General features: G+C 43.7%; 1 protein-coding gene across 1 annotated transcript; it reads left to right on the top strand.

Annotated features, from left to right (window-relative positions):
- The first annotated feature begins 375 nt into the window (after positions 1-375).
- On the top strand, positions 376-21,019 carry SRP68 (signal recognition particle 68). The gene is made up of 16 exons (XM_075277260.1): positions 376-501; positions 2,061-2,127; positions 2,904-3,017; positions 4,828-5,023; positions 6,182-6,264; positions 6,354-6,463; positions 6,620-6,702; positions 7,241-7,381; positions 15,582-15,680; positions 15,785-15,849; positions 17,375-17,534; positions 17,833-17,927; positions 18,049-18,178; positions 18,649-18,724; positions 19,565-19,617; positions 20,375-21,019. Exons 1-16 carry the CDS (start codon positions 393-395, stop codon positions 20,600-20,602), a joined length of 1,809 nt encoding a protein of 602 aa, XP_075133361.1. The 5' UTR covers positions 376-392; the 3' UTR covers positions 20,603-21,019.
- The last annotated feature ends 6,104 nt before the right edge of the window (positions 21,020-27,123 follow it).

Raw genomic sequence — 27,123 nt, 5'->3', positions numbered from 1 at the left:
GACCACGAATGCAAGAACTTTCTATACTCTGAAACCTAGCCATGACTTCCTTATTGTGGCCAGTGATAAGCTTTGCCATGTAGCCCTAGTAGCCTTATGCCCTGCCATAATAAGTGACCTAAGGGCTGACATGAAACGTCAGCAGCTGGGACAAGTGGGCTACTAGTAACACGTCACCCAGCTTTCCCAGGAACAGACAACTACTAAGCAGCGGCCAAGTGTCCTGTCACACGCTTCTCTCGCCCCACTAGGCAGGCGGTTCCGTCACAAGCAGTCTCCGCCACCTCCAGTCCTCCCGGCTCCCAGCAGCCCCCGCTCCCGTATCCCGGCATGCATTGCGCGCTACGTCTGCTCTGCACTCGCTGGTGCTGGGACTCCCTTACTGCAGGAAGATGGCGGCGGAGCGGCAGACGGCAGCGCTGATGGAGGAGAATAAGGAGAACGAGCGGCCGGCAGCTGGAGGGAAGTCGGCGGCGCTGGGGGACACGCTGGGCCTGGAGAGTATCCTGACACCGGGACGTGAGGCTGAGCGGGGCTGGGGGCAACACAGAGTGGGGGAGCCGAAGGCTGACGTGTCAGTAACAGCCATGGGTCTGTATGGAGTCTCCCTGTATGGGGGCTGAGGCCTGATCTGGGCCAGCTCTCTGCTCTGTCCTGTCTGCCATAGAGGACAGCTAGATCCTGCTGCAGGGTATAGGGAGGATTATCTCATACATGGCACATGGCTGGCATCAGGGCGTATGTTACCTGTGACACCAGCTGACAGTTATCTCATACATGGCACATGGCTGGCATCAGGGCTTATGTTACCTGTGACACCAGCTGACAGTTATCTCATACATGGCACATGGCTGGCATCAGGGCGTATGTTACCTGTGACACCAGCTGACAGTTATCTCATACATGGCACATGGCTGGCATCAGGGCGTATGTTACCTGTGACACCAGCTGACAGTCACCAGGGAATAGTCACAGAGAGTCTGGTCTGTTATTATACCCTGCCAGGCTATGCCGGGCACTGCGACACCAGTCCTCACCTTCCTCTGCTTGCTTGGCTTCAGTCCAGTTTGGTGAAAATTTCTTTGCTCTCTGCAAATTCCCAGCAAGTGCTCTGAGTCTACTTACTTGGCACGCTGTGATTGATGGCGCTTGTATGTTCTGATATCAGTGAAGTGGAGGAAACATGGCGCAGCTGTTAGGTGACTGGTTGTGAATGATCATGGCAGAGAACCATTGAACACTGCCAAAGTATGGGGAAAGAAGTCGGACAGACCCAGAGCACTTGCTGGAAATAGGACCACCTTTGTTGCACTTGTCAGCTAATTTGCATATTGTAAAAAACGTCAGAAATCAGGCAACTGCCAATGCAAGCAAAGATATATGTGTACTGGTGTGCAGGTAGTTTGCTAGGGGGAAAAAAACGCTTGACAAACTCACTTTTTAAGGGCCCTTTAAATGAGAACAATACTGAGGAATTTTCAGATGACTTCAGGACGTCATTTCTAGTGATCAGTAATATAAAAAAAATAAAGGGGCAAACCACCCTGTGTAGTCACACCTCAGCTGGTTAGAAGATGACCAGTGTTCGGGCTACTAAAATTCAGTGGGAATGAATTGTGATGACCTGGAGATGCTGCAGAGCTGTCCTTGTGTAATACTGCACCATAGAAATCAGCAGGTGCCTATATAATACAAGGTTGAGGAGAGCTAAAACGGTAAAAAAAAATGCAAGCAGCACCCATTGAAGTCAATAGGACGCTTTTTTTTTCAGCACGGAAAATTCAGCGCCATAACAGTGCCACTTTCACCCATGTGAACGGACCCTTACAATGTTTTTCCTTCTCCTCCAGAAACTGTACAGCAAGTTGCATGTGGTTTGCCTTAGTTTGCAAAGTGATTTTTGTCCCTATGACAAGTACAGCTGAAAGAGGAATGGAATATATTTCATAATCCAGTTGCCAAATATTTTAGCCAAGGTGTAACTAAAGCGCAGTTATGGTGATTTCAAGACAAGATCTAGATTTCTTCCTCTCCATTAATTTCCTTAACTCAAGCTACAGTCCTACAAATTATTAAGGAATCCCAGCAGCAGCATGGAATGCGTCATGGTGACTTCCAGAGATACAGGTGAGGACACTTGGAAACTGTGTATGCTAGTTCAGTTCTGTGGCCCCCCCATTGTTCCCAGCCCGCATCATGGTACCATTTTATTATAGCTGCAGTTCCCTGCACAGTCGGCTTGCTGAGGGGATAAGAGATTATTGTCTGATCGCTTGTGGTCTGTCCACTGGGTCCCCCAGAGAACAGGAGACCGGGGGACTGAAATGTGAAAGAAGTCCCAGTGCACTTGTATCACGGGTGCTCCATTCACTGCTATGGGGCTGCACTTACTGCAATCTCTGGCAGCCCCATAGCAGTAAATGGAGTTCCAGTCATGCAAGCACACTTGGGAGGAAGCAGGGGGATTTTCAGTCGCTCGTTCCCCTGATCACTGAGGGATCCAGCAGTCGGATCCCCAATGATCTGCTGTTTTGTTCCCGTTCTTGTGGATAAGTGTTTTTAATGGGACAATTGCTTTAACTATGTTTAGGAGAATACATTGCATTGCTTTGTATTGCATACTACTTCATGCTTTACTATAAATCTTGAAAAATATTCAATAGAAACAAATGTTTTGAAAAAGATGGGGATACTGCACCTCCATTATCAGAATTTGGGGAGTCCCAGAGGTTTTAGCGTGAAGGCCTACGGATATGCCTCCTAAAGGATTGGGATAATCCCTAAAGAAACCAGCACTATTTAACCGGTTATGAGCAATAGAAATGAATCTTAAATGTTTTACATGGTGTTGCGTGTATGCAAGTGAGTTGTTTTTTATAGTATGGATTTCTTGTTCTTTTTAGGGGTTACTGTTCACGCCGCTTGAGACGTCTGAGAAAAACCCTCAGTTTTAAGATGGGAAACCGACACAAATTTACAGGAAAGAAAGTGACTGTGGACATGCTGTCTGATAACCGGTATGTTACATGTGTATCATGCAGATCTGCTGCGCTATTTCTGATACTATGAATAATAGACGATACATTTCTGATCAGTGGGGGCCTCACTGCTGGGACCCCCATAAGTCACTAGACCGGAACTCCCTGGCTCTCTGCTGTTGTGGAATGGAGTGACAGTCAGGCATGCATACTTATACCCTGTTTAATGTTTGTGACTGACAGCAACAATTTTATTTTATTTTTTGGCTGTCTCTAAGGCTTTGTTCACAATTCCACATTTCTATGTACTCTATGTTTTTTACTGGTTGTCAATGGTTGATCCACAGATGTAATATTCTCAAATAAAAATAGCATACTTTGGATTCAGTTTGATCTGTGAAAACCAGAAAATACACCCATGACATTTATTTATTTATTTTTTTATGTAGATTGTGAGCCCCGTATAGGGATCACAATGTACATTTTTTTTTTCTTCTATCAGTATGTCTTTTCTAGAATGGGAGGAAATACATGCAAATACGGGGAGGACATACAAACTCCTTTCAGATGTTGTTCCTGGCGGGATTCGAACCCAAGACTGCAGCGCTACAAGGCTGCAGTGCTAATAACTGAGCCACCGTGTTGCCCCCCCATACACCCATGACATTTGAATGCTCTTGTTTTTTTGGTTTTTTTCTCCACTAAGGGCTCGTTCACATCTGTGCCCGGGGTCTCCGCTTTCAGGTTTCCGTTTCCTGCGCGAAACTGGGCAGGAAACTGAAACCTGCAGTTATTTTTCAAACCCATTCATTTGAATTCATTTCAGCTGTGAGCGGCGGTGAGCATTTTGTGCTCTCCACGGCTAAACCGTTTTGTTTTTTTAACCGGACGCAGAGTCGGACATGCTGGACCTTGTGTCCGGTTTAAAAAAACGGTTTTGCCACAGAGAGCATATAATGCTCACCGGCGCTCATGGCCGGTATCGGCATGACAGGTTTCCGTCTTCTGCATGCAGAAGACGGAAAACTGAAAGCGGAGACCCAAACACTGTTGTGAACCCATTCGTAAAACTGATTAAGACATAGGTCAAGTCTCAGTTCTGGGTTTTTTTTATGACCCATGAGTCTGTACTAATATGTGGATTCATGTGAATTGTTACATTGAAGTCTGTAAGCTTTTTTTAATTGAAGGAACATATACTTAAAGGAATTGAGCGGCTGGGGTGTGAAAAAGAAAATACCTAGCACTCTATTGTCTTGTCCTATTTCCCTTTTTCTCTCACACCGGAACTTGCTATGCCAGAAGTAAAGAAGCTCATATGACTGCTGAGACCATGCAGTGACCTCAGTGGTCTCTGGTAAGGAACTGGTAACTGTCCATCTACCACTGAGGTTAATAATTCGTCACGTGAGTTTGATTCCAGCATGGGAGAGAAAGGTGACCGGGACAGGAGAACACAGCACTGGGGATAGATAGTTTTTGTTTAAGGCTGCATTCATTGTCTGTGTGCTAGCCATGTTTTATTTGTGTATTATCATGACTTGTGTATAAGTCTGTTAGCTTGGGGCAAAACTCAGCCCTTACACCTACCCCTGAGTTTACTCTATGGCCTGCACAATCCTTTTAAAAATGGATGTGTGGATTAAGGACTCAGGCTTTAAGTGTAAGAGGTGGTCACACATGTGAGGTGCCGCTCCAGTCAAACTCTTTTTCATTGGTCCTGTAGTGAAAAGAGATGGGTAACTCAGGACGTGAGCATTTTCTTTCTCTGGTATTGTCAATTTGTTTCTTCCTTTCCATTTTTATATTGTAAATATCAGAGTTCTGTAATAATGCTAGTTACTTGCAGGTATCTACTTCTTATCTTGATGGATGCGGAGAGAGCTTGGAGCTATGCCATGCAACTTAAAATGGAGGCTAATACAGAACCTCGTAAGCGTTTTCACTTGATCTCTCGGCTGCGAAAGGCAGTAAAGCATGGCGAGGAGCTGGAGCGTCTGTGTGAAAATGATCGCGTTGATGCAAAGACTAAACTAGAAGCTCAGGTACCAGCACAATAACCTCTAAGAGTTAGGAAATTAGTATATCTTTATTGTCATGTTATATCACCGTGTAAATGAGAATTATTTGCCAGCCTGCTTCATAGTAGTGTTGTCATGTAAATGGAGTCTGTTAGCAAGTTTGACTCTACAAAACTGCTGCCAGAACCATATAGGTGAGGAGGGAAAGCAGTGTAAAGAAATCCTGGTTTTAATTCTTGCGGCTCTGGGATTGCAAGTACCTAAGGGATATTATTATTAGAGATTAGCGAGTACTGTTTGGATCAGCACGCTCCATAGAAATGAATGGAAGCACCTGGTACTTCCGCTTTGACGTCGGCCGGCCGCTTAACCCCCCGCGTGCCGGCTACATCCATTCATTTCTATGCGAGCGTGCTGTTCGGATCGGCTGATCCCAACAGTACTCGCTCATCTCTAATTATTATCATTCATGTGTGGTTTTTCTGTCTCTTCTGCACTGAGCACTTCCGGACTCCTCTGCTTTTAAGTGGCGGGTCTGGCATCCATTTTGGAAACCACTGGAGTTATTATTTAGAGAAAATGGTAAGGAAGGGTTCGGCCCTGAGCAGTGCACATGAATTGGCGGCATGTTATATGCTCCCTTCATTGCTGATACAGCTCTGTCATCAGACTCCCTTAACGTTAACTTGTCAGGTGGTTTTTCCAACTTAAACTGACCCCAGTGTGTGCAGCATCAAGTATTTACCTTTCCCTTGGTTCTACTCACTAAGCTTTCTGATGCTGAAAAGTGATGTTCGATTTCGAGGGACATGTCCATCTGCATGATCCCCTACCTAACTGCTGTTTGCACAGGGTGAGATTTGGTTTAGATTACTGTGTGACAAGATGAAGCTTTTCCTCGCTCCCATGACTAGTTCAGATAATCTGCATTTGCCTCTCCAAGGTTATAAAGCTAATAACATTGACTTCTCAGCGACAGAAAGCTTAGTGAGGGGCACCATAGTAAAAAATCATTACTGGATGCTAGGATCAACTTAGAGTAGAAAAAGATGTTAACTGTTTCCCTTTAAGTGTTGTTTAGGACGCCATGCACATGAAATGATCCCAGCACAATGAGGAATAGGAAATATTGCCAGTGTGAATAACAGAGCCCTAATGTCTGTTTCTTTCCTTCCTCTCCAGGCCTATAGCGCTTATCTCAATGGCATGCTGCAGTTTGAGCAGCAACAGTGGCAAGAGGCCATGAAAGCGTTCAACAAGTGCAAGTGAGTGCCCCGGGGATCTGTCTGTTTGGCATATTACTGGTAGTAATGACTTTCAGTTAATTTTTTTTTTTTAATTCTACTTTTTACAGGACGATCTATGAAAAGTTGGCCAGTGCTTTTACAGAGGAGCAGGCTGTACTGTACAACCAAAGAGTCGATGAGATATCGCCAAACATCCGCTATTGTGCCTACAACATTGGTAAGAACAGAGATTTGCAGTGCCGTATGTGGGATGGCATGTAACAAACAAGGACTAGAGTCAGACTAGTTTTACATTCTCTTTACATTAGGCAAACCGAGCCAAACTGCGTAGTAGTGACAATAATAGTAGTAATAATCTCTCTCAATGTTTCAGGTGATAAGACAGCCATGAATGAGTTAATGCAAATGAGACTCCGGGGTGGAGGTGCAGAAGGACTGCTGGCAGAGAAGCTAGAGGTAAGCCATTTTTAAATCTCTCGGGCTTTTTGTACACAGCTTTCCAGCCTGCCATTAGAGGTATGTGCGTCTGATTTATACGTCTAATATTAGCCACTCTATAGGCATATAGCGACATATAACACCCATAGGGTTCCATCGTCAAGAAAATTTGCAATTTTTCAACACGGTGGCTCAGTGGCTAGCCTTGCAGCACTGCAGTCCTGGCTTCGAATCCTGCCAGGAACAACATCTGCAAGAAGTTTGTGTGTTCTCCCTGTGTTTGTGTGGATTCCCTCCCATTCTACAAAGACATACTGATAGGAAAAAAAACATGTACACTGTGATCCCTGTATGGGGCTCATAATCTACATAAAAAAAAAACAAACAAAGCATAATAAAAAATTAAAAATAAATCACAAACTTGACCAAACACTGCACTGATGGTTTATACATAGCAAGATGGAAGATTATATTCCACATTGAAGGGAAGAATTACAGAACATGTGAAGGACTGATCTTCCTTCGGTGTCTCATTGTGTTAATATTTTTTCCGTAGGCACTTATCTCACAGACAAGGGCAAAACAAGCTGCTACCATGAGTGAGGTGGAATGGCGAGGGCGCACCGTTCCTGTCAAAATTGATAAGGTGCGGATTTTCCTTCTTGGGCTGTCGGACACAGAAGCTGCAATTTCACAGGTAAGGAATATAGTTTTAAAGTAAATTTGCAGACTTATTAAAGAGGACCTTTCACCACCTGGGGCACATGCAGTTTTGTATACCGCCAGAAGGGCGTTTCTGACAGTCAGTCAGGAACGCCCTTCCTCATATTAGCGCCTATAGCGCTGTACTATGAGAGCTATGAGGAACGCTCACCAGTGCTCGTCTATGGACGAGTACTATCGGGGGATGTTCCTCACCGCTCTCACAGTACAGCGCTATAGGCGCTACTATGAGGAAGGGCGTCCCTGACTTACTGTCAGAAATGCCCTTCTGACAGTGAAGTGCTACAGTACCGGTACCGATGGCTCTTCACCAGGGGCACAGAGCGTAAAAGCCGATAGTACGCTGAATTCAGCTCACTCTCAGCTTTCTAGCAGTGTATAAAACCGCATGTACCAGGTGGTGAAATGTCCTCTTTAATACACCAGAAATATTTTGTTTAGTCGTGGCAGACTTTTTTTTTTTTTTATGAAGTAGCCATATTGGTTTCTCAATGTTTGTATTAAGTATAAAGCAGCTCGAAATTGTGTAGGTGTTGGGAAAATTAAGTATGATGAATTTCCAAGCATGTTCACCACCAGAGGAGTCTGACAGCAACTAAGTTCTCTCTTCCTGAGGAAAGTCCATTAAAGGGGTTGTCCCGTTATGGATACTTATACCTAAGACAAGGGGATAAATGTCCGAAGTTTGTTGCTGGAGCACCAGTGTGCTTATGTGATCAATGCTCCATTCATTTCTGTGGTGCCAGAGGTTACAATGCTGGAAGCCCCTTAGAAGCGAATGGTGGTTGTTCACGCAAGCACACTGGCTCTCCATTCACAAATAGATGTTAGGGTTTTTTTTGGTCCCCCCCCAATCTCCTTATCACTGGGAGACCGGTGATTGGTCCTCCAGCGATAGGATACATATCGCCTATCCTGTGGATATTGGATAAGTGTCCATAATGAGACAACCCCTTTAAGCTTGTTTTGTTGTCGTAATCCTTCCCACTTGATCATGAGCATGTGTGTAGCCTAATGTTAATGTATAACCCACTGACAGCTTTCTTTTGAAGTTATGTGCTCCCTTTCTGGAGGAATAAAAGGAAAGGGAAAATGCAGTGGTAAAGCAAATAAAAACTTTTATTGTGTCAATAAATTGGGCCAAATAAAACTCGACTGAAAATCTAGTGGCTAGTCTGCAAAATGAGCCATACCTAGCAGCTGAGATAACATAGTGTGAGGCTAGAATTCTCCAAATATAAGATCCCATGAATGAATGCCAGATACTATTAGGAAGCGCCGACCTCCTCTCTGCTCCTCTGATACATGCAGTATTTCCTGTATGAACAAGATATCAAACTCACAATTCAGGTCTATGGGAGTCAGCCGAAGCTCTAACAGATCTGCATTGTGAGCTTGACCTACTTCTCATAGAGGAAACCCCGTGTATCCGATGAGCAGAGAGGAGGTCAGTGCTCAAAAGGGAGCACATAACTTCAGAATAAAGCTGTTAGTGGGTTATTCAGTAACATTTCATGACACACAGGCTCCTCTTCAAAAACAGGATGGGCAAAAAAATTGTACTGAAGTGCCTCTTTTATTAGGAAAAGCTGCCTAACAGGCGCCCAGACGGAAGCCATTGCAGGGCTTAGACATATTCGGCCTATTGTGACTTTGATGCTCTGATAAATTCATACACCTCTTTACTCGTCGTATAAGGGGTTTCCTTAAATAACTGTGTGCGGCTTTTGTTATATCTTGTTTTCAAAGCACTCTATCCTTTGAAGCAATCCACTTACAGGCTAGTTGAGCCTTGCAGAATCATGGGAGTGTAGGTAGATTCTTTAATGAAGTGTCAGAATCATCACTGGCCATTCACATCCATATTCTAAGCTATTGTTCGTGCCAGAAAGCAAGTTACTGCTTGTGTGTTTAACCTATTACTGACATTATTGGAAGCTCTGCTGTAGGTGGCGGCTGCTGGCTTCCTTACCCAATGTAAGAGTGAACTCATTTGCTCCCTCACATATCCTGGTCAATAGCAAACACAATATCTCATCATTTAGACAGAGGGATGGGGCCCCCTTTGTTCCTGGCCCTCCCTACGATGCAGTTCTCTATGGCTGAGAAGTTGTCAGGACACTGTGCAGTTCAGAAGTATAACATTCTATTATCCCAAAATTGTTAGCAAAAATAATAAGAAAAAAATACAAGCTTTAAAAGTAACAAATACTGTGCATGATTGTATTATTACATATCTATTATATGCAAAAGAATCCAAACAATGTGAAATAGAAATTGGAATCCCAATGTCCAGAACAATTAATATATCTTACTAGTCATTATATACAGTGCAGGCAGTAAAAAGAAAATAATCACAAATGCCTGAATATTTTTTTTATTTATTTTTTTAAATAATTTTAATTGACCCCCTAAGCCATTTTCACACAAAATGACACGTAGAGCGATCCAACTTCTACTCCGAGGGTCCACCTGTAGCAGACAAGTAGAGTGAAAATAGGCATATAAAGTCCGGTGACATGATGTGGGGGGAGCAGACCGTTTTGGGTATTGTAGAATACACATTAATCAGAAAGCTGCACAAATACAGGACATATCAGCATAGTAGCATGTCTACCTAGGCATAGCACTGGGTGAGATTATAAACCTTTAGTCTTAGCCCATACTGATGGGCATGACAGATGTACTCAGCCATGAACCCTATACCAGTTAGAAGTCAGCGGTGGCATTACACTTGGTGTACACTGCTTTCTCTAATCTAGTAATGGCGTTCAACTTGTTGCGTAGTTCCCTTTTAGTGGAAATCCTTGGCTGCAGCTGTCCTAGGTAATCTCACCAACCAAGAGATTGGAACGAAAATTGGTAAAACAAAATATGTATTGTAAAATGCTACCAATAAAATCACCCACACACACGGCTTGTAAAATAGTAAAAGGCCGATGCTACACAGTGTGGATGCAGCAGGTTAGCCACAGGGATATAGTCTAAGGCCTCATGCAGATGGCAGAGTGTGCAGGCCGAGCGGAGTGAGTATACAGATAAGGCCACACATTACAGAATCGCAGCTTTTTTTTGTTGCAGATTTTGCTGCAGTTTTTTGAGCCAAATCCAGGAGTGGATTGAACAGAAGATAGAAGTTTAAGTATTTCCTTTTATATTTTCTATTCCTTTTCTAGTCATTCTTGGCTTTGGCTTAAAAAAAAAGCGCAGCAAAGTCTGCACCAAAAAAAAAGCTGCATTGTGGGGCATTGGAAGTAGAAAACAAGTACTTTTTGTCCCCTATTGACTTCAGTGGAGGGGTTCACTCCGTTCTGATGTCACCTGCTCTATAATCATTGGAGCAGAATGGAGCATTGGACACCCACATTGGAAGAGCCTCTGCCTGCGCAATCTATGTGCGTAAGGCCTAAGGTTACTTGCTCATCACTACAGCAGTGGTACTGTGAATGTGATTTTAGCAAATCATCCCCATAGGCTGTGGCTAAGACCCGCTTGTGCTGAATGTTTTATACCTGTAGCAAGTCAATCATTGCTGTGGTTTTTACTTATGGATTTTGATCTCTGCAGTTTGGGGTGTTTTTCTTGTTGCGCCGACTAACATCACATACATGGGTGGACTCTGACCGCGGCCATTAGCTCCAGGTCTCTGCTGTAATGTACTGTAATGCCTGGCAGCTATGGTGACCTCTCTGCAGCAGAGCGGCCGGCATCCACTGTAATAGCAGGGCTTTAAGGGGTTGAACTTTCGAAGTTAAAACTTAAAGGCATTCTGTCAGGAGGAAGAATGACATTAATCTACACTCAGTACCTTGTAGGTCTTCTGACACTTTTTCCAAATATTTCTGTGTTAGAGGACCTTTTACCTCCTGGGGTACATGCGGTGTAATACATCTCTAGAAAGCGGACAGTGCAATGAATTCAGCGCACTATTGGCTTTCACAATACATGTCGGTACTGTAGTTCTTCACTGTCAGAAGAGTGTTTCTACTGGGGCCACACGGTGGCTCAGTGGTTAGCACTGCAGCTTGTCAGTGCTGGAGTCCTGGTGTTCAAATCCTGCCAAGGGCAAAAAACCATCTACAAGGAGTATGTTCTCCCCATGTTTGCATGGATTTCCATCCCATATTACAAAGACATACCGCTGTAGTGTAAATGCCCCTGCTGCAGAACACATGTCCCTTCTCAGGTCTGCTGATATTAAATCTGGTCGTGGCCACATTGAAGCATTTCTTCCGTACATAACCTTTCTATTCCCTTTGGTGATGTATCCGGCTATGTTTAATCACTGAAGAACGAGCCTCACTTTGTTTACTAAACTAGGTCTCCTAGAACAAAAAAATAAAAAATTCAAGACAAATGCAGGATTTAGCAGGAGAAGCTTTCTGACTGGCAGCAGAATCCATTATCTGAGGAATGTGGCTTCTGTCTGCTCTGAACAATTTACTCTGTAGAAGTGCGCACATTATGGAGAAACACAAACCACTTGAACATTTCTCCCCCGTCCCCCTTGTATTAAGGATATTTTTTATAGCTGAAAGCATTAATGTGTTTCTTATACCGGCTCCGATCTCCTATATGTGTGAATGTTTACTGGCTGCTTTGCTCACAGCACAGATGGTACATGTATGACCGCCGTATACTGCTTGAGCTTCCACAGACTTATTCAGACCCATTCATGTATTCTGTCGTATGAGCCCGGGCAACAAAGTGGACAGGTATAGGACCTGCCCTGTGATTTGCCCTTGGCTCACTGCTGCATACATGGCTTCAGGACAGGTATAGGAACATGGGCATGTTCATGGGACCATACACCATAGGACTCCAGCACTGCAAGGACCTGGCGGAACTATTTGACAGTGGTTGGGAAGTAACTTTCTAGTGTAGTATGCTCTATATTCGTCACATCGACATCTGCTGTTTCATGAATACTGTACTGCTGCTGAGCTTTGTCATTGGTGACTATTATTATTACGAGGGTTTTTTTTATATTCATGGTGTTGTCGCTCCATTCACTAAGTAACTGCCAGAGATAGTAGAGTACAACAGCACACGTTCTTGGCCTCCATTTAGGACTAGACATGTGGCCTCTGTTCTTATGATCAGTGACTGACCCATCGGTAAGACACCCACTAACCACTAGGTTAAGGGGTAACATCAAGATCTTTAAAATTATTTTCTGTCTTTAAATGTAGTCTGACTGATTCCCTTTATATTGCACAATGGTGCCTCGTTCACACGGGGCACGGAACCGCGTATTTTGATCTAGATTCTGATGCAGGAAGCCGCATCAGAATTGGACCAAAATGCGCCTGCCACGACAGTCGCAGCTTCCCGTTCCAAATTAGGCTCAAATGAATGGGCCTAGTTCGAAGGGTGCCGTTGCGAGGTGGACGCCGGGGCTGTCTCAACCGCGGAATCTGCCTGAAGGAAGGACAGCTTGCTTCTTTTTACCGTAAGCCAGAACATACTGCTCACAGTGAAAAGGAAGCTAGCAGTCTACATAGACCTCTATTGTGAGTGGGCCGATTCTGAGGTGGATTTGGCATCAGAATCCGCTCCTCTTGCCCCGTGTGAACGAGCCCTTAGGCTGTCAGGTCTTGAATTCAGTTTTGCCTTTGCTAAAAATCTGCATCTTATGCATGTGGACGGCAGTGTCCCTATTACGTCCATCCGTAGTCTAACATATAATCCCAGCTTTACACTGATATATAAATGTTCCCTTTTGGGTCCAACCCTACTGAAGTTTGGAAAAAATTTCCAATCTTTGTGTTTGACTTTTTTGTAAGAATTTGGCAGTAGACAGCTTTTAGTAAGAGGCCTGAGCAGATATCTCTAATCTACAGAGCCCATTATCCGGAGCCTCTTCAGCATTCTTTGCTCTTCTATTTCACATGGTGGCCACCCCCTCTATTTTTAGTGTTTTTGCTTAATGGCAGTCTCTTCTCCCAAACTATTCAGACGTCATCTTGGATGAGATGGATTGTGGTTTCTAAAAAAGCTTGTACGTTCACTGAGTCATAGGTTATGACGAGGGACCTATTTACTTTTTCATAGGAAAAACACGAAGTCCGGAGACTAAACAGAGAAAAACAGAATATTTTTGCTTGCTTATTCTGACATAAGTTAACCCACAATTTGCCAAGATACACCTGTAGCTGAGGGAGATCATAGATAGGGACAAGGGGCATTTCTTCTGTTTATATGTGGATTATTATAGCTGTATGTTCAGTGGGCTATAGCTAGTAGGTAGTGAGGGGCTACCTTAGGCTTTATTCACACTTGCATTAATTAGATCCTTCCCAATGTTTTTCTGTGCTATACTTGCTTATTAATCCTACCAGAACAGATCTCCTTAGCAATATGACGTGTGCTCAACAATGAGTGAGCCTGACTGCTTTGTTGTACGGGTGACAATCGCCAGTGTTGCTGTTTTGTCCCATCAGCGCGGTCACAGGAAGCAGGGTTGTTGCCACGGTAACCAGCGACCCTCTCATCCTAGGACTACCATTACACACGTGTGGCGTTGCATTGTACAAGTAATCGCATAGTCACCGCCTCTAGTGAGAATAAAAGTAAAAAAAATAATAAATGACTGCAACAGAATAGCCATCACAAAAAATAGAATAAAAAATGTAGCGTTTTAAGAATCCCAGAATTGTGTTAGTAAGAAAAAAAATCATGCATCTCCATCAATGGAAAAATTAAAATCCTGGAAGCCACAATACAACAATTCAAAGCAATTTAAAATATATATATATAGATAAAAAATAGCTTATTTGTGTTAATGACAAAGGAAAACTATAACAGAATAAAGTTAAAGGGGTTGTCCAGGATAAACTGATAATTAACCCCTAAACGAAACCCCCTCCCCCCCTGCCTAACTTCTAATTTACATCAATTAAAAATCAAAATCTATAATTACCGATATCCCTGGAGTGGTTATGTGACCGCTCCTGTGACACTTTATGACAAACCAGTGATGTTCCGTTTCACCTCTTCCGAAGCGGAACGTCACTATCGCTCTTCCCTATCCCCATCAATACTTACCAAGCCTTCCTGTGTCCGAGGAAAGGCTCCTCCCCTTGGGTGGGGTCACTAGTAATGGGTGGGTTTACTAGTCTTAGTAAGATGGGGAGAGTGAGAGGGGCTAGTAAATGAGAGGGCATACGCTAATTGAAACAGTTAGGTTGGGAGGGGCTAGGCTTAGTGAGACAGGCCGGGTGGGAGGGGCTAGGCTTAGTGAGACAGGCCGGGTGGGAGGGGCTAGGCTAGTGAGACAGGCCGGGTGGGAGGGGCTAGGCTAGTGAGACAGGCCGGGTGGCAGGGGCTAGGCTAGTGAGACAGGCCGGGTGGGAGGGGCTAGACTAGTGAGTTGGAGGGTTTTGTAGCGGAGTGAGATAGGAGAGGGAGTTAGTGTAGCAGTCACACAGGAAGGTAACAGCATGCAACACAGAGGATGCAGCAGCAACCAGAGACACCCAGAATTCACTGCAATAACTGCTAAAGGTATATGGGTGAACTTATTAACTCATCACTAGCACTAACAGACCTTTCTAAAAAAAAAAAAAAAATTCTGCCTGGAAAACCCCCGTAATTCTTTTTTTATTTTTTTTTTTATATTTTTTATTTTCCAAGTGAAAATAACAAATAATTTTTTTTAGTTCCTTAATGTGTTATGTGGAACTTTCAGTGACAACATCAAAAAATTGCTTCCAGGCTTGCAAAAAGTGCAGATGGGAAAATGTTTTGGCTTTTGGAAGGCAAAGATGAAGTAATGAAAACTGTGTGTCCCCTTAAGATTCAGTAAAGATCTCTTTATGATGCCAAGTACTTAATGCCACTGGGCCTAGAAAGATTCAGTCTTTCCTTTACGAGTTCACTTTACTAGGATCACTACCTTAGTAGCATGTTAGATAAAACTGTGGATCGTACATTTTAGCTGAGAACAATCACAAAAGAAGTCATCTGCTCCCATGCTGATACTGGACAAGGTGCCCGGCTATCTCAGCTTTGTGATTGCTCAGCCAATCGGAGTCTGCGGCCAGTGAGTAACTGAGTAGAGACTGGCAAGGACATAGGTAGTGTGGAAAAGGGACTGGAAGAAAATTGGGGATTTTTTTTTTTTTTTTTATAGAGTAAGAAATACACACTGACTATTCCATCTCTTTCTTTAGGCTGAAGATGATGAAGCTAAAGAACGCTTGTTTGAGTCTGTGCTGAGCGAATGTAGAGATGCTATCCAGAGTGTGCGGGAGGAGCTGAAGGCTGAGCAGGTATTGGGTATTACTGTCTGCTCACCACCATATCTGTCCGCTAAGGAATGGGGGATGGTTTATCATCAGTCTCTTCTAATACATTGTACTTTCTGTGCTTTCAGAGGCAGAGAGATGCTGTCATGGATGCAGAGATGGGCAAGGTTTCCAACCTGCAGTACTTACACAGGTACGTGTGTCTGTAGGCAATGGTAGGGGTCCGTGCGTTATCAATTATGTAGCTGTGGTGGGCTGTACTTCTGAAATGCTACGGCTTTTAATAACTTTTGTTGGCATCAGCATTGGCACTAGGCAATACAAAAGTCCTCAGTACTAAGAGTACTGACTAGGGTTCTCAGATCACTGGATTGGGGCCATCTTGATATAGACTTATCTGAATGGGTAGTCTTCTAGTACAGCTCACTAGCAAAAATATAATGCACCTAGAAAGAAATGTCAGATCTGTAAATAATAACAGGTGTGGCCTACTCAGAGGGTGTAATACTACTTCTTCCGCTGTCCTATACAAAGGCACTTCTTGGTGAGAGTTTGTTAGACATATCACTACAACACACTATAAGACATGACAGACTTTGAGAGGAGAACATCATTGGACTTGCATAAGCTTGATGGTGGTTTAGACAAATTCCCTGCCATCTAGGTTTTATTGACCCAGCTTTTAGGGAGGTGTTGTCAGCAGTGGTTTCATGATGATACGCACAAAGCGTGAACAGACTTTGGGCAGCTCAGGCAGCCCACCAATGAAGACGATCATTTGATCTACCAACAAGCGCGACCATCTTCCACAGTTTCCTTGTCCACTATGCAACACAGATGACACATAGCAAGGATTCTATATGGAACCTGTATTCCTCCATGGCCAATCGTATCTCAATTGCAATGGTTTCCCTAATAAACTATCTTAATACTATAGTCCCTTAGATACTGTATATCATCATTACATTCACATACAGTAAGTATGGTATGGTGCGGATTCTTTTTGTGAGCGAGTATATTTCATCACTCTTCTCATTTCAACTATGTTCAGCCACACTTGGAGAATGCACAGAAATACAAGTTCACACTGCCGCTGCTGTCCGCATCGGGGTGTCTGCTGTAAACCCCGGGGAAACTGGATAGCAGACGGCATGCGAGTGGTCGGCTTTAAAATTTGAATGGGTTTTAAAAGGTGACCGCCCGTGAGTGTTTTCAGCCTCTCCGCCTTGAAACCATTTTTTTTTTCAGCCAACACAAAATCCTACATGCAGAACTTTGTGTGGGCGGAAACAAAAAAAACGGTTTCCAGGTGGAGAGGCTGAAAACGCTCATGGGCGGTCACCTTTGAAAACCCATTCAAATTTTAATAATAGTGGTTTAATTTCCCATGTAATGATGTGATCAGTGTCTGACCTGTGGGGTTTGATGCTTGGACCCCTAATATTATGGAGTTTCCAATTTTAACGGTTGTCTGGGGCTGCTGTATATGTTCAAGTACAGAAGTTGGCTGTCTCTTAAGGGAGTCTCAGGACATACATGTGATCACCACAAATGGCATTTATGGAACACTTTTCTTTTACTTATTGCTGTTCCTAGCATTGGAACCCCAGTGAAACATATTACTATCCACAGGGCAGGTGTCTGACCAATCTCAGGCCAACTCCTTATTCAAACCTTTTCCGGTGTCTGATGTGTCATCTCAATTGCTTCCTTTGCAGTTACTTGTCCTACATCAAGCTTTCAACAGCGATCCAACGCAATGAAAGTATGGCGAGCGCTTTACAGAAGGCTCTGCTCCGCCAACCTCAAGCTGAGGAGGATGGCAAGAGGACCCCACGCCCACAGGACCTTATTAGACTTTACGATATTATCTTGCAGGTCAGTAACAGTACAAAACCAATTCCACCTGTCAAAATAAGTTTATCATCAGAGTCTATATGTCCACCGGGAATGTGGTGTTACAGCTGTTTTGTTTTATATATCTGTCAGAAGGGCTGTATTAATATGGTGGAAATTGTCTTTGTATACCAATGTGTATAGGGGGGTTTCCATTCTCCTCTGACAGAAAATGATGTGTTTTCAAGTCTGGTAGAGACCTGTGCATCACCGGGTCCTGTGTATATGTAGTCTGTAATATACAAATGATCTCCTTATCCACTCACTGTGTATATTGCAGAATCTGGCAGAGCTGACACAGCTACCCGGCCTAGAAGACGACCAAAGTTTTCAAAAGGAGATTGTCCTTAAGACACTAGTGTACAAGGCTTACAGGTACGAGTGCTAAGTCCCTGACCATCCAACAGTAACTGATAAAGAATCTATGTGTGTTCTAGAGGTCAGTTTTCTTGTGTATTGAGTATGTCAGTGTAAGTCACAGTAACTCTTCTTGTAGGTGCTTCTTCATTGCTCAGTCCTATGTCCTGGTGAAGAAGTGGAGCGAGGCGCTGGTGCTGTATGACCGGGTCCTGAAATATGCAAAGGAAGTCCAAGCTCAGACCGGAACTAAGAAGAGCAACTTCAAGGTGAACCTTCAAAATAATAATATAACAAAAATATCAGAATATTCTCCTCTGTGCTAAGCCATGTCTGCTGAACTAACATCTCCTCCAGTTCACCGCGCAGCACTAGGACGTAATTAACTCTTAGATGAGCTGGTCTTAATAGCTTGCACCTCCCAAGGTTAAAGCGGTTGTCTTGCTATGACAACCCTAATAAACAGCCAGTATCACCAAGGGAGGTTGTGGCAGGCCACATGTTTTTCCTGAATGAAAGAGCCACCACATAATGCCAGGCCAGATCAAGTGGGGGAGTACGCCACCAAAATGGAAGTCTCGCCTCTCTGAAATCCATGCGCTTCAATAGACTTCATGGAAAGGGATTGTCTTTATGGGACAGGCCCACCCATCCCTATTCACCTTGTAATAATCATTCTCATTTGATAGTATTGTTTTGTGTATGGAAGACTTGAAGATGATATAATTTGTGTTTCCAGGAGCTACCGGACGTACAGGAGCTGATAAAGCAGGTGAATGCGGAGAAGTACTCGCTGCAGGCTGCAGCCATCCTTGGTGAGTGAGAAGGCCACATACTTTATATTCACAAATAACTGAATATCTCGCACAGGATTTCCATTACAAAGGCTTGTACGTTACATTTCTCCTAAACTATCCCACCGCCAAACAGGGCTGAAAGATGAGTTTCTTTTGGTTTTGAATATATGGTATTGATGTTCAGTGGAATGGCACTATGTATGCGTTTTTAGAGAAATGAGGCCATTTTAATCCATTTTCTTATTTTGCGTGTAGATAAATTTTGCCGAAAATTGACGTCTATTAGGGCGCTGCTTCCCTTTCAACATAATAATAATGGAAGATGTATTCATATAATATAGCTTCGTGCTTTTACACAGACCCGAAGCCCATACACAGTAACATTCAATGAGAGGCGGAAACAGCTCTCTGTACAGAAATAAGGGAAAGATTGGAAAAAGGAAGATGTCACAGAAAGGAGGATAAATATAATAAAGTATATTCCGAAATGTATTAATGACACAAATACTGCCAGAAAATCAAAAGTGGTCCGAAAGTTTAGTTCTACTTTAATAGTGTTGGTTGTGTATACTGCAGCCTGGGTCCCAAAGACTTTAATAGGACACAGGACAGAGCACTCACAACTATAAAAACTGAGCACTGCAGCGTGTTGGATGAGGTAAACGGCTGATCTGCGGGGGGTCTCCAAAGTCAGACCCCCATCAATCTGTGACACTTTATGTTCTCTCTTGTGTTTAGGACATCAATTTAGAAAACAAAAAAACAGGGATTGTCTTACAGTTCTTAGGGCAAAATAAAGACCTGATCTTGAGCCGTGCATATATAACAAGTTGATTTTTTTTTTCCCTCCCCCCATAGATTCGACAGAAACCACAGAAGAGGTTTCACCCTCTCAAAATAAAGAGAACAAGGTATGTGTTATATCAATGCCAAACACAGAAAAATGCTTTTTTATGGTACCAGCTGAAGCCATGATTGGTTTGACATTGTCCTGAACTGCTTGGCAACAAGCCCTCTGGGCTGCTAACCTGCAGACATGGTGATAGGAAATTATAAAACCTCTTACATGCTGGGTAGAGATGAGCGAGTACTATTCGAAACGGCAGTTTCAAATAGCACGCACCCATAGGAATGAATGGATGGCCCCGTCTGCGTGCCGGCCGGCTCTATTCATTCCTATGGGTGCGTACTATTCAAAACTGCCGTTTCGAATACTACTCTCTCATCTCTAATGCTGGGTATTGGAAAGTTACAAACTTTGCTGCGCAGTGCACTACTTAATGATTTTGCACTACTGTTGCCTCCACGGCCAAAATATTTCTACTTCTACCTGAAGTGTAAAGTCTATGGGGTCCATGTGCTTTCGCTGGTCACCGCTTGCCAATGCATTCAGTAGTCCATTTAGGGGGTCCTCATGCGGACTCCCCGAACAGATTACCGAGCACAGATGTGAACCAGACCTTAATTGTCCCAGAATAAATTCTTTTTAGTATTTCCTGCATAGACTTCTGGACAGCGCCCTGAAATACACGCAGTGTGTAGATTTTAGCTGCTGTGTAGCAGACAACTGTGCAGGATCTCTGGTTTTCTCGCAGACCTTGAGCTGCTAGGTCTACATGCAACATTAACTAGTAGATGTTCTGACTCTCATCTTGTCTTCTATTGCAGCCTCTCCTGGAACATCTAGACAACTTCTGCCTTGACCCAACTCTTGTGACCAAACATGCTCGCCTAGTGCCCTTCCCCCCAGACTTTCATCCCATACCTTGTAAGCCACTCTTCTTTGATCTGGCCTTAAATCATGTAGCTCTGCCATCTCTGGAAGACAAGCTGGAGCAGAAGGCCAAGAGCGGATTGACGGGTTATATCAAGGGCATCTTTGGCTTCCGAAGTTAATGAGGGTGGTTAATCCTGTGCTCGGTGAACCAGATTTGGTAGAGTTTGGGTTTTGGTCTGAGCTGGTTCTAACCATCACTCTGAGGTATAGAGATCAATAAATTCCTTTAATTTATTGCGATATGGTCCCCTGTGTATTGGCGGATATTGGGAGACTGTGTGCGGTTTCCCAGCAGCTCCGTTTTTGGAGCCGGCAGGCTATCACTTCCATTATATAACAGGCGGACCTGTTCCCAAGACAGCAAAATAAATTGTCATTTTAGTTCATCTCCTTGATGTTTAAGGAGCTCTTTTGTGTTCATTTTACCCATGTTGAAATGATATATTTACGGTTAGAAGTACTAGACCCAAATGTCCTGATTTTATCCATTTTGGCTCAGGATAAATCTGCAAATCTCATTTTGTTTCTTTTTTTTTTTCTTTTCGAAAGCAAATAAAATTCATTTGTTTTGGGATTATTTAGGTGTGTGATCTGATTTTCCCCCTCCCTGCTACTACAATTTATAGGAACAGGAGTGGACTTTACTTACATAGGAGTTCTGGAGAGATAGTCACGTGATATCCTGGTGATCAGTGGGGGTTCGACCAGTGGGTCTCCCGATCACAGGAATACAAGTCCTGTGGTCATCTTATGACTGGATTACGTTGTGCAGGGTTGTCCGGGATTATTTCTAGGTAATTGATCTCAGCTTTGACGCGCAAGCTCACGACCCCAGCCCATGAATAGGGCAGATGGCAACAAAACTGCAGGTCATTTTTAGAAGCTCAATAACCCCTTTTATGTTTTTTTTTTTTTTTAGTCTATATTTTACATTGCATCCAAGGTGGTTGGGGGTTAGTTTGCAGTTGAATGCACTGTGATGACAGAGTGACATCTGAGTGCATTTGGTGACATGCTCGCCTCTATGGGGTCTTCCTTTGTGATCTTTTCCAATGATATGGAGCAGGATAGGACTTGCTTTGTTTTCAATGGAATGGACCATTAGACGCCCCTAGGGGTAGCATTGGATGGCACACCTGATGGTGTGCATGAAGCATTAGGCTTAGACATAAATAACTGGTGGTGATTCGACAGTAACCCCCAACAGACACACTCCAAAAGGATGTATGGAAACTCCTTCAGAGGTCTCTTTCTAGCAGTCTCAGTAAAGATGAGTAGCGTTCTCCATTCCTGTGAGGAACACGAGACCCCCATTCTTGTGATCAGCCGTTAAAGGGGTATTCCCACGTCGCATACTCACCAGTCTTCACTGGTGTAAAATCTTCTTTCTTCCTGGTTTCTTGCATCATTTGGTGGGCGGGGTTTCACATGCAACCTGCTGTTTAGCTCCACCTCCAAATTAGCGTGTAGCTCCGCCCACCCATATTGGACTATGAAGTACAGGCAGCAGCAACTCCATTCTGTGTTACATCCAGAGACTGCCTGTCTCTGCCATAATGAACACAACTGAATTAGCTAGCCTGATAACTGGGAAAACAGAAGAAATGAAAGCAGCTCCTCTATCTGATAGCAGGAAGCTAGGTCACATGGTGTAGACACAGGAATAGCTAGAAACACAGGCTCGCTCCTCTGCACTTAGCCCCTCCTCCTTCCCCCTGAGAGCAGCAGATACATGACTTGACTCATGAGCAGATAAGTCAAGGGCTGTGGCCACAAAGAATTGAATAAAGTAAGATAGTGGACAAACAAAGCAGTTTTGCTGAAGCAGTGTATTTAGGAAAAGTCTTACATCCACATTAACAAGCAGTATAGATAGGATCCTTGTGATGGGACAACCCCTTTAATCCCTCATTACCTATCTTGTGGACAGGCCATAACTTGAAAGCCAGGTCCAAGCCCTTTATAAATTTTGTTCTTGGTAGATGGATGGGGCTTTATAGGAAATGACAGCAGAAGAATATCTCAGTTTCAGATGCTTCAGTCCTTTTAGGACAGCAGTAATGAATCAGTAATGTCCATCCTTTTACCATGTTGTAAAGTGATGGCATATCGCTATATGGGTCCCCCACAGATCCTGAGTGAAGATGTACAGGTTTTCCTGCACCATGGCATTGGGCCATCTTCTCTACTGTCCAGGAGACTGCAGTTGTCCCTGTTAGGGGCACGTTGCAATATCTGTACAGCCATTGGTTTGGATCACAACTGTGTGGGAAAAAATAAACTAGCAGAGGGAGCTGCATTAAATTAGTGCTGTGTCCCCTTCATTCTGGGGAATACCATCACCTTATGAAATGGGAATACCCCACTAAAAGGGCGTATATCTTTGGAGTGGTGGATAAACAAACCAAAAATGCTGAGTAGCAGCGCCTATGCCATTGGACTTTTCAGGCCTGGAGACAAAGACTCTTTAAGAAACATGGTGGGAAACTATGTGAAGTGTTATATACACATGTATAAATAAAGAAATATGTTTTATGTGTGTATATAAAGAGTTTTCTGTATTTTCATGACTATGAAAATTGTATATTCACACTGAATGCATCAAAACTATGAATTAACACATGTGGAATGATATACTTACCAAAACAGTGTGAAACAACTGAAAATCTGTCTTATATTCTAGTTTCTTCAAAGTAGCCACCTTTTGCTTTGATTCCTGCTTTGCACACTCTTGGCATTCTCTTGATGAGCTTCAAGAGGTAGTCACCTGAAATGGTCTTCCAACAGTCTTGAAGGAGTTCCCAGAGATGCTTAGCACTTGTTTGCCCCTTTTGCCTTCACTCTGCGGTCCAGCTCACCCCTGGAGGTGTGTTTGGGGTCATTGTCCTGTTGAAAAATAAATGATGGTCCAACTAAACACAAACCGGATGGAATAGCATGCCGCTGCAAGATGCTGTGGTAGCCATGCTGGTTCAGTATGCCTTCAATTTTGAATAAATCCCCAACAGTGTCATCAGCAAAGCACCTCCACACCATCACACCCCCTTCTCCATGCTTCACGGTGGGAACCAGGCATGTAGAGTCCATCCGTTCACCTTTTCTGTGTCACACAAAGACACGGTGGTTGGAACCAAAGATCTCAAATTTGGACTCATGAGACCAAAGCACAGGTTTCCACAGGTCTAATGTCCATTGCTTGTGTTCTTTAGCCCTAACAAGTCTCTTCTGCTTGTTGCCTGTCCTTAGCAGTGGTTTTCTAGCAGCTATTTTACCATGAAGGCCTGTTGCACAAAGTCTCCTCTTATCAGTTATTGTAGAGATGTGTCTGCTGCTAGAACGCTGTGTGGCATTGACCTGGTCTCTAATCTGGGCTGCTGTTAACCTGCGATTTCTGAGGCTGGTGACTCAGATGAACTTATCTTCCGCAGCAGAGGTGACTCTTGGTCTTCCTTTCCTGGGGCGGTCCTCATGTGAGCCAGTTTCTTTGTAGCGCTTGATGGTTTTTGCAGTTGCACTTGGGGACACAAAGTTTTCCCAATTTTTCGGACTGACTGACCTTCATTGCTTAAAGTAATGATGGCCACTCGTTTTTCTTTACTTACGCTGGGTTCACACCTGCGTCTGGGGTCTCCATTCTATGGTTTCTGTCTTCTGCATGCCAGAAGACGGAAACCATAGACCGGGTCCGGCCGTGCGCGGCGGTGAGCGTTTTGCGCTCTCCGCCGCGAAACCGGATTTTTTTATCCGGACACAGAGTACTGCATGTCCGACTCTGTGTCCGGATTATAAAACCCGGTTTCGCGGCGGAGAGCGCAAAACGCTCACCGCCGCGCACGGCCGGACAGCTTTCTCACCCATTCAAATGAATGGGTGAGAAAGTCTCCTGCAGGTTTCCGTATCCTGCCTGTGTTTTAGGCAGGAAACGGAAACCTAAGTACGGAGACCGGGCCGCAGATGTGAACGAGCCCTTAGCTGTTTTTTTTTCTTGCCATAATACAAATTCTAACAGTCTATTCAGTAGAACTATCAGCTGTGTATCCATCTGACTTCTGCACAACACAACTGATGGTCCCAACCCCACTTATAAGGCCAGAAATCCCACTTATTAAACCTGACAGGGCACACCTGTGACGTGAAAACCATTTCAGGTGACTACCTCTGGAAGCTCATCAAGAGAATGCCAAGAGTGTGCAAAGCAGGAATCAAAGCAAAAGGTGGCTACTTTGAAGAACCGAAAATATAAGACAGATTTTCAGTTGTTTCACACTTTTTTGTTAAGTATATAATTCCACATGTGCTAATTCATAGTTTTGATGCCTTCAGTGTGAATCTACAATTTTCATAGTCATGAGAATACAGAAAACTCTTTGAATGAGGTGTGTCCAAACTTTTTGTCTGTAATATACATATATACACATACATACACACTTTAGAATTGAGTGATTAATGTACAACACACCAGCTGAATGTTTTGTACTCCATAGCTTCCTGCAGTTGTGTATAGAACCACGATGAACACACCAACTAACAAGCCGTTATATCAGCTAAACTTAGCTCTGCTAAGTTTACCATTACCATTACTACTAAATGGGTTACTATAGGAGACAGTGCAGATCCCCAGATGGAAGCGGCTGTATGAGTCACTGTTTCGGCTGGGTTGAACTCCAGGAGTAATTTCATGTTAATACCATAATGAGTACTAAAATATCTTTGTGTAGCCAGATGCCACACCTGCGGAGCACCCAGTGGGCAGGAATTTACATTTATCTATTAGTTACACCTGAATGCAGAAGGAAATAACGTGTGGTTGTTTACAGACATTCATGCGGATGCACATAAGTCTGTAGGATTAGCTATATACAGGTATATGGGTGACATGGAGGAGGTATCTGGTGCACCATGTGATTGCTATGAAGTAGCGAATGTTTGCACCACATTTTACCTGTTACTGAGGGCTACTTACTAGACTTTGTATACTTAATAGACTTTACATGCGGAGACCCCACACACATACTCCTATGTAAAGAGTGTAATAGTCTGTGGCCTGTGTTTTGCTGGCAGGTCCATGTTTTTCTAATGTCATACACTAAACCACTGACCGGTGAAGTGAATAAAATATCCCACTCCTTGACAGGTGCTAGTGTAACAAGATATATTAGGCAGCAAGCCAACAGTCAATTTATGAACTTATTATGTGAAAGCAGAAAAAAATGGGCAAGCGTAACGCTACATTCACACAACTGATGGACAAAGCAGCTGTGAAAAGGACATTTTGCTTGGCCATTTTGCATCAAACAGAAGTTGTTGCATAAGTTACTGGTGGTTATGTAGCGAGGTGTGAGAAAAGACAGGGCATCAGCTTGGTACATGGGGTTCTGGGGAGACGCTAAAAGTACCTACCATAGACATGATGGGAGCATAAGAACTGCACTAAGGAGCAATGGAAGAAGTTGGACTGGTCTGAGGAATGACATTTTCTTTTGCCTCATGGGTACTGCCTAGTGTGTGTGCATTGCTTACTTTGGAAGAGATGGTATGAGGCTGTGCTATGGAGAAGATGGCATATACCACTTACCTAAGCATTACTGCAGACCAAGTATGCCCTGCACGGCAACCATATTCCTAATGGCAGGGCCTGTTCAGAAGGAAAATGTGCCCTGGCACAATGCAAAAATTCAGGAATGGGTTACGGAACAGGCCAAGGTATTGATGTGACCCCCAAATTCAATTGAGCATCTGTGTGATTATGGAAAATCTGATGCTTGGAGGCTGCAACTCCCAGGATGTAAAGGCCTTGATGCCAAACACCATAGGACACCTTCAGAGGTCTTGTAGAGTTCATGCTGTCTTAGCTTTGCCATGCAAAAAACCACATTAAAACTTGACAGTATGGACCAGACCCAAGCATATCCCTGCGTTGCCTTAAGTCATGGCTGTGGACGGTAAATACCCTCATGGTTGTGCGCGCAGCAGCATGTAATGGAAGGCAAGCAAACAATGTGGTTTTTGTAGGTTGAGGCATTATGATTTATGTAATACTATCTATGCTAGGAATTTCTTGTAGTAAGCACCATTTACCAATATACCCGATCCAGTCTCTGACACACAGGATTGCAGGCAGAATACGGTATGTGAATGTGGAATGTGCTCCTCGTACAACCGGCTGAGATCTGCACTCAGTACACAGCAACTATAGCAATGCACAGTAATCTCCCAGACAGGGTATACAAAGGAACTGTTTAGACTCAGATTCTATTCATGCCCAAGTAAACAAAAGCCACTCCAAAAAGTCAAGTGTTTCCACAATTATCTTTATTATATTCCGAGACCACGCCCTCACGTTGCATAACTCGTATCTGTGAGTGAGGAAGCTGCGACGGAGGGGGATATTCAATGTAGAATTGTTGGATATTGGTTTAGGAGATGGGGGATTATGTGTCATGGATGTCCAAAGTGCCGCAGATGAGAATTCCTGGTATTGTGAGAGTCCAGGGGTGGGCCCTGTGGCTGTAGTTTTAGGATACTTTGTGGTGTGAGTAGGCGGTGAATCTAGTGATTGGTACGATGGTTACCCATGGAAAAGCAGATTTTTCAGTTCGAAAAAAAAAAGTTTACAAATTAGGTTCAATGCGTTCATCCA

This window comes from Leptodactylus fuscus, chromosome 6, assembly GCF_031893055.1.
Source record: "Leptodactylus fuscus isolate aLepFus1 chromosome 6, aLepFus1.hap2, whole genome shotgun sequence".
Taxonomy (NCBI): Eukaryota; Metazoa; Chordata; class Amphibia; order Anura; family Leptodactylidae; genus Leptodactylus; species Leptodactylus fuscus.
Note: the sequence above shows the minus strand (reverse complement) of the source record. Positions and strands in the feature narration are given on the sequence as shown.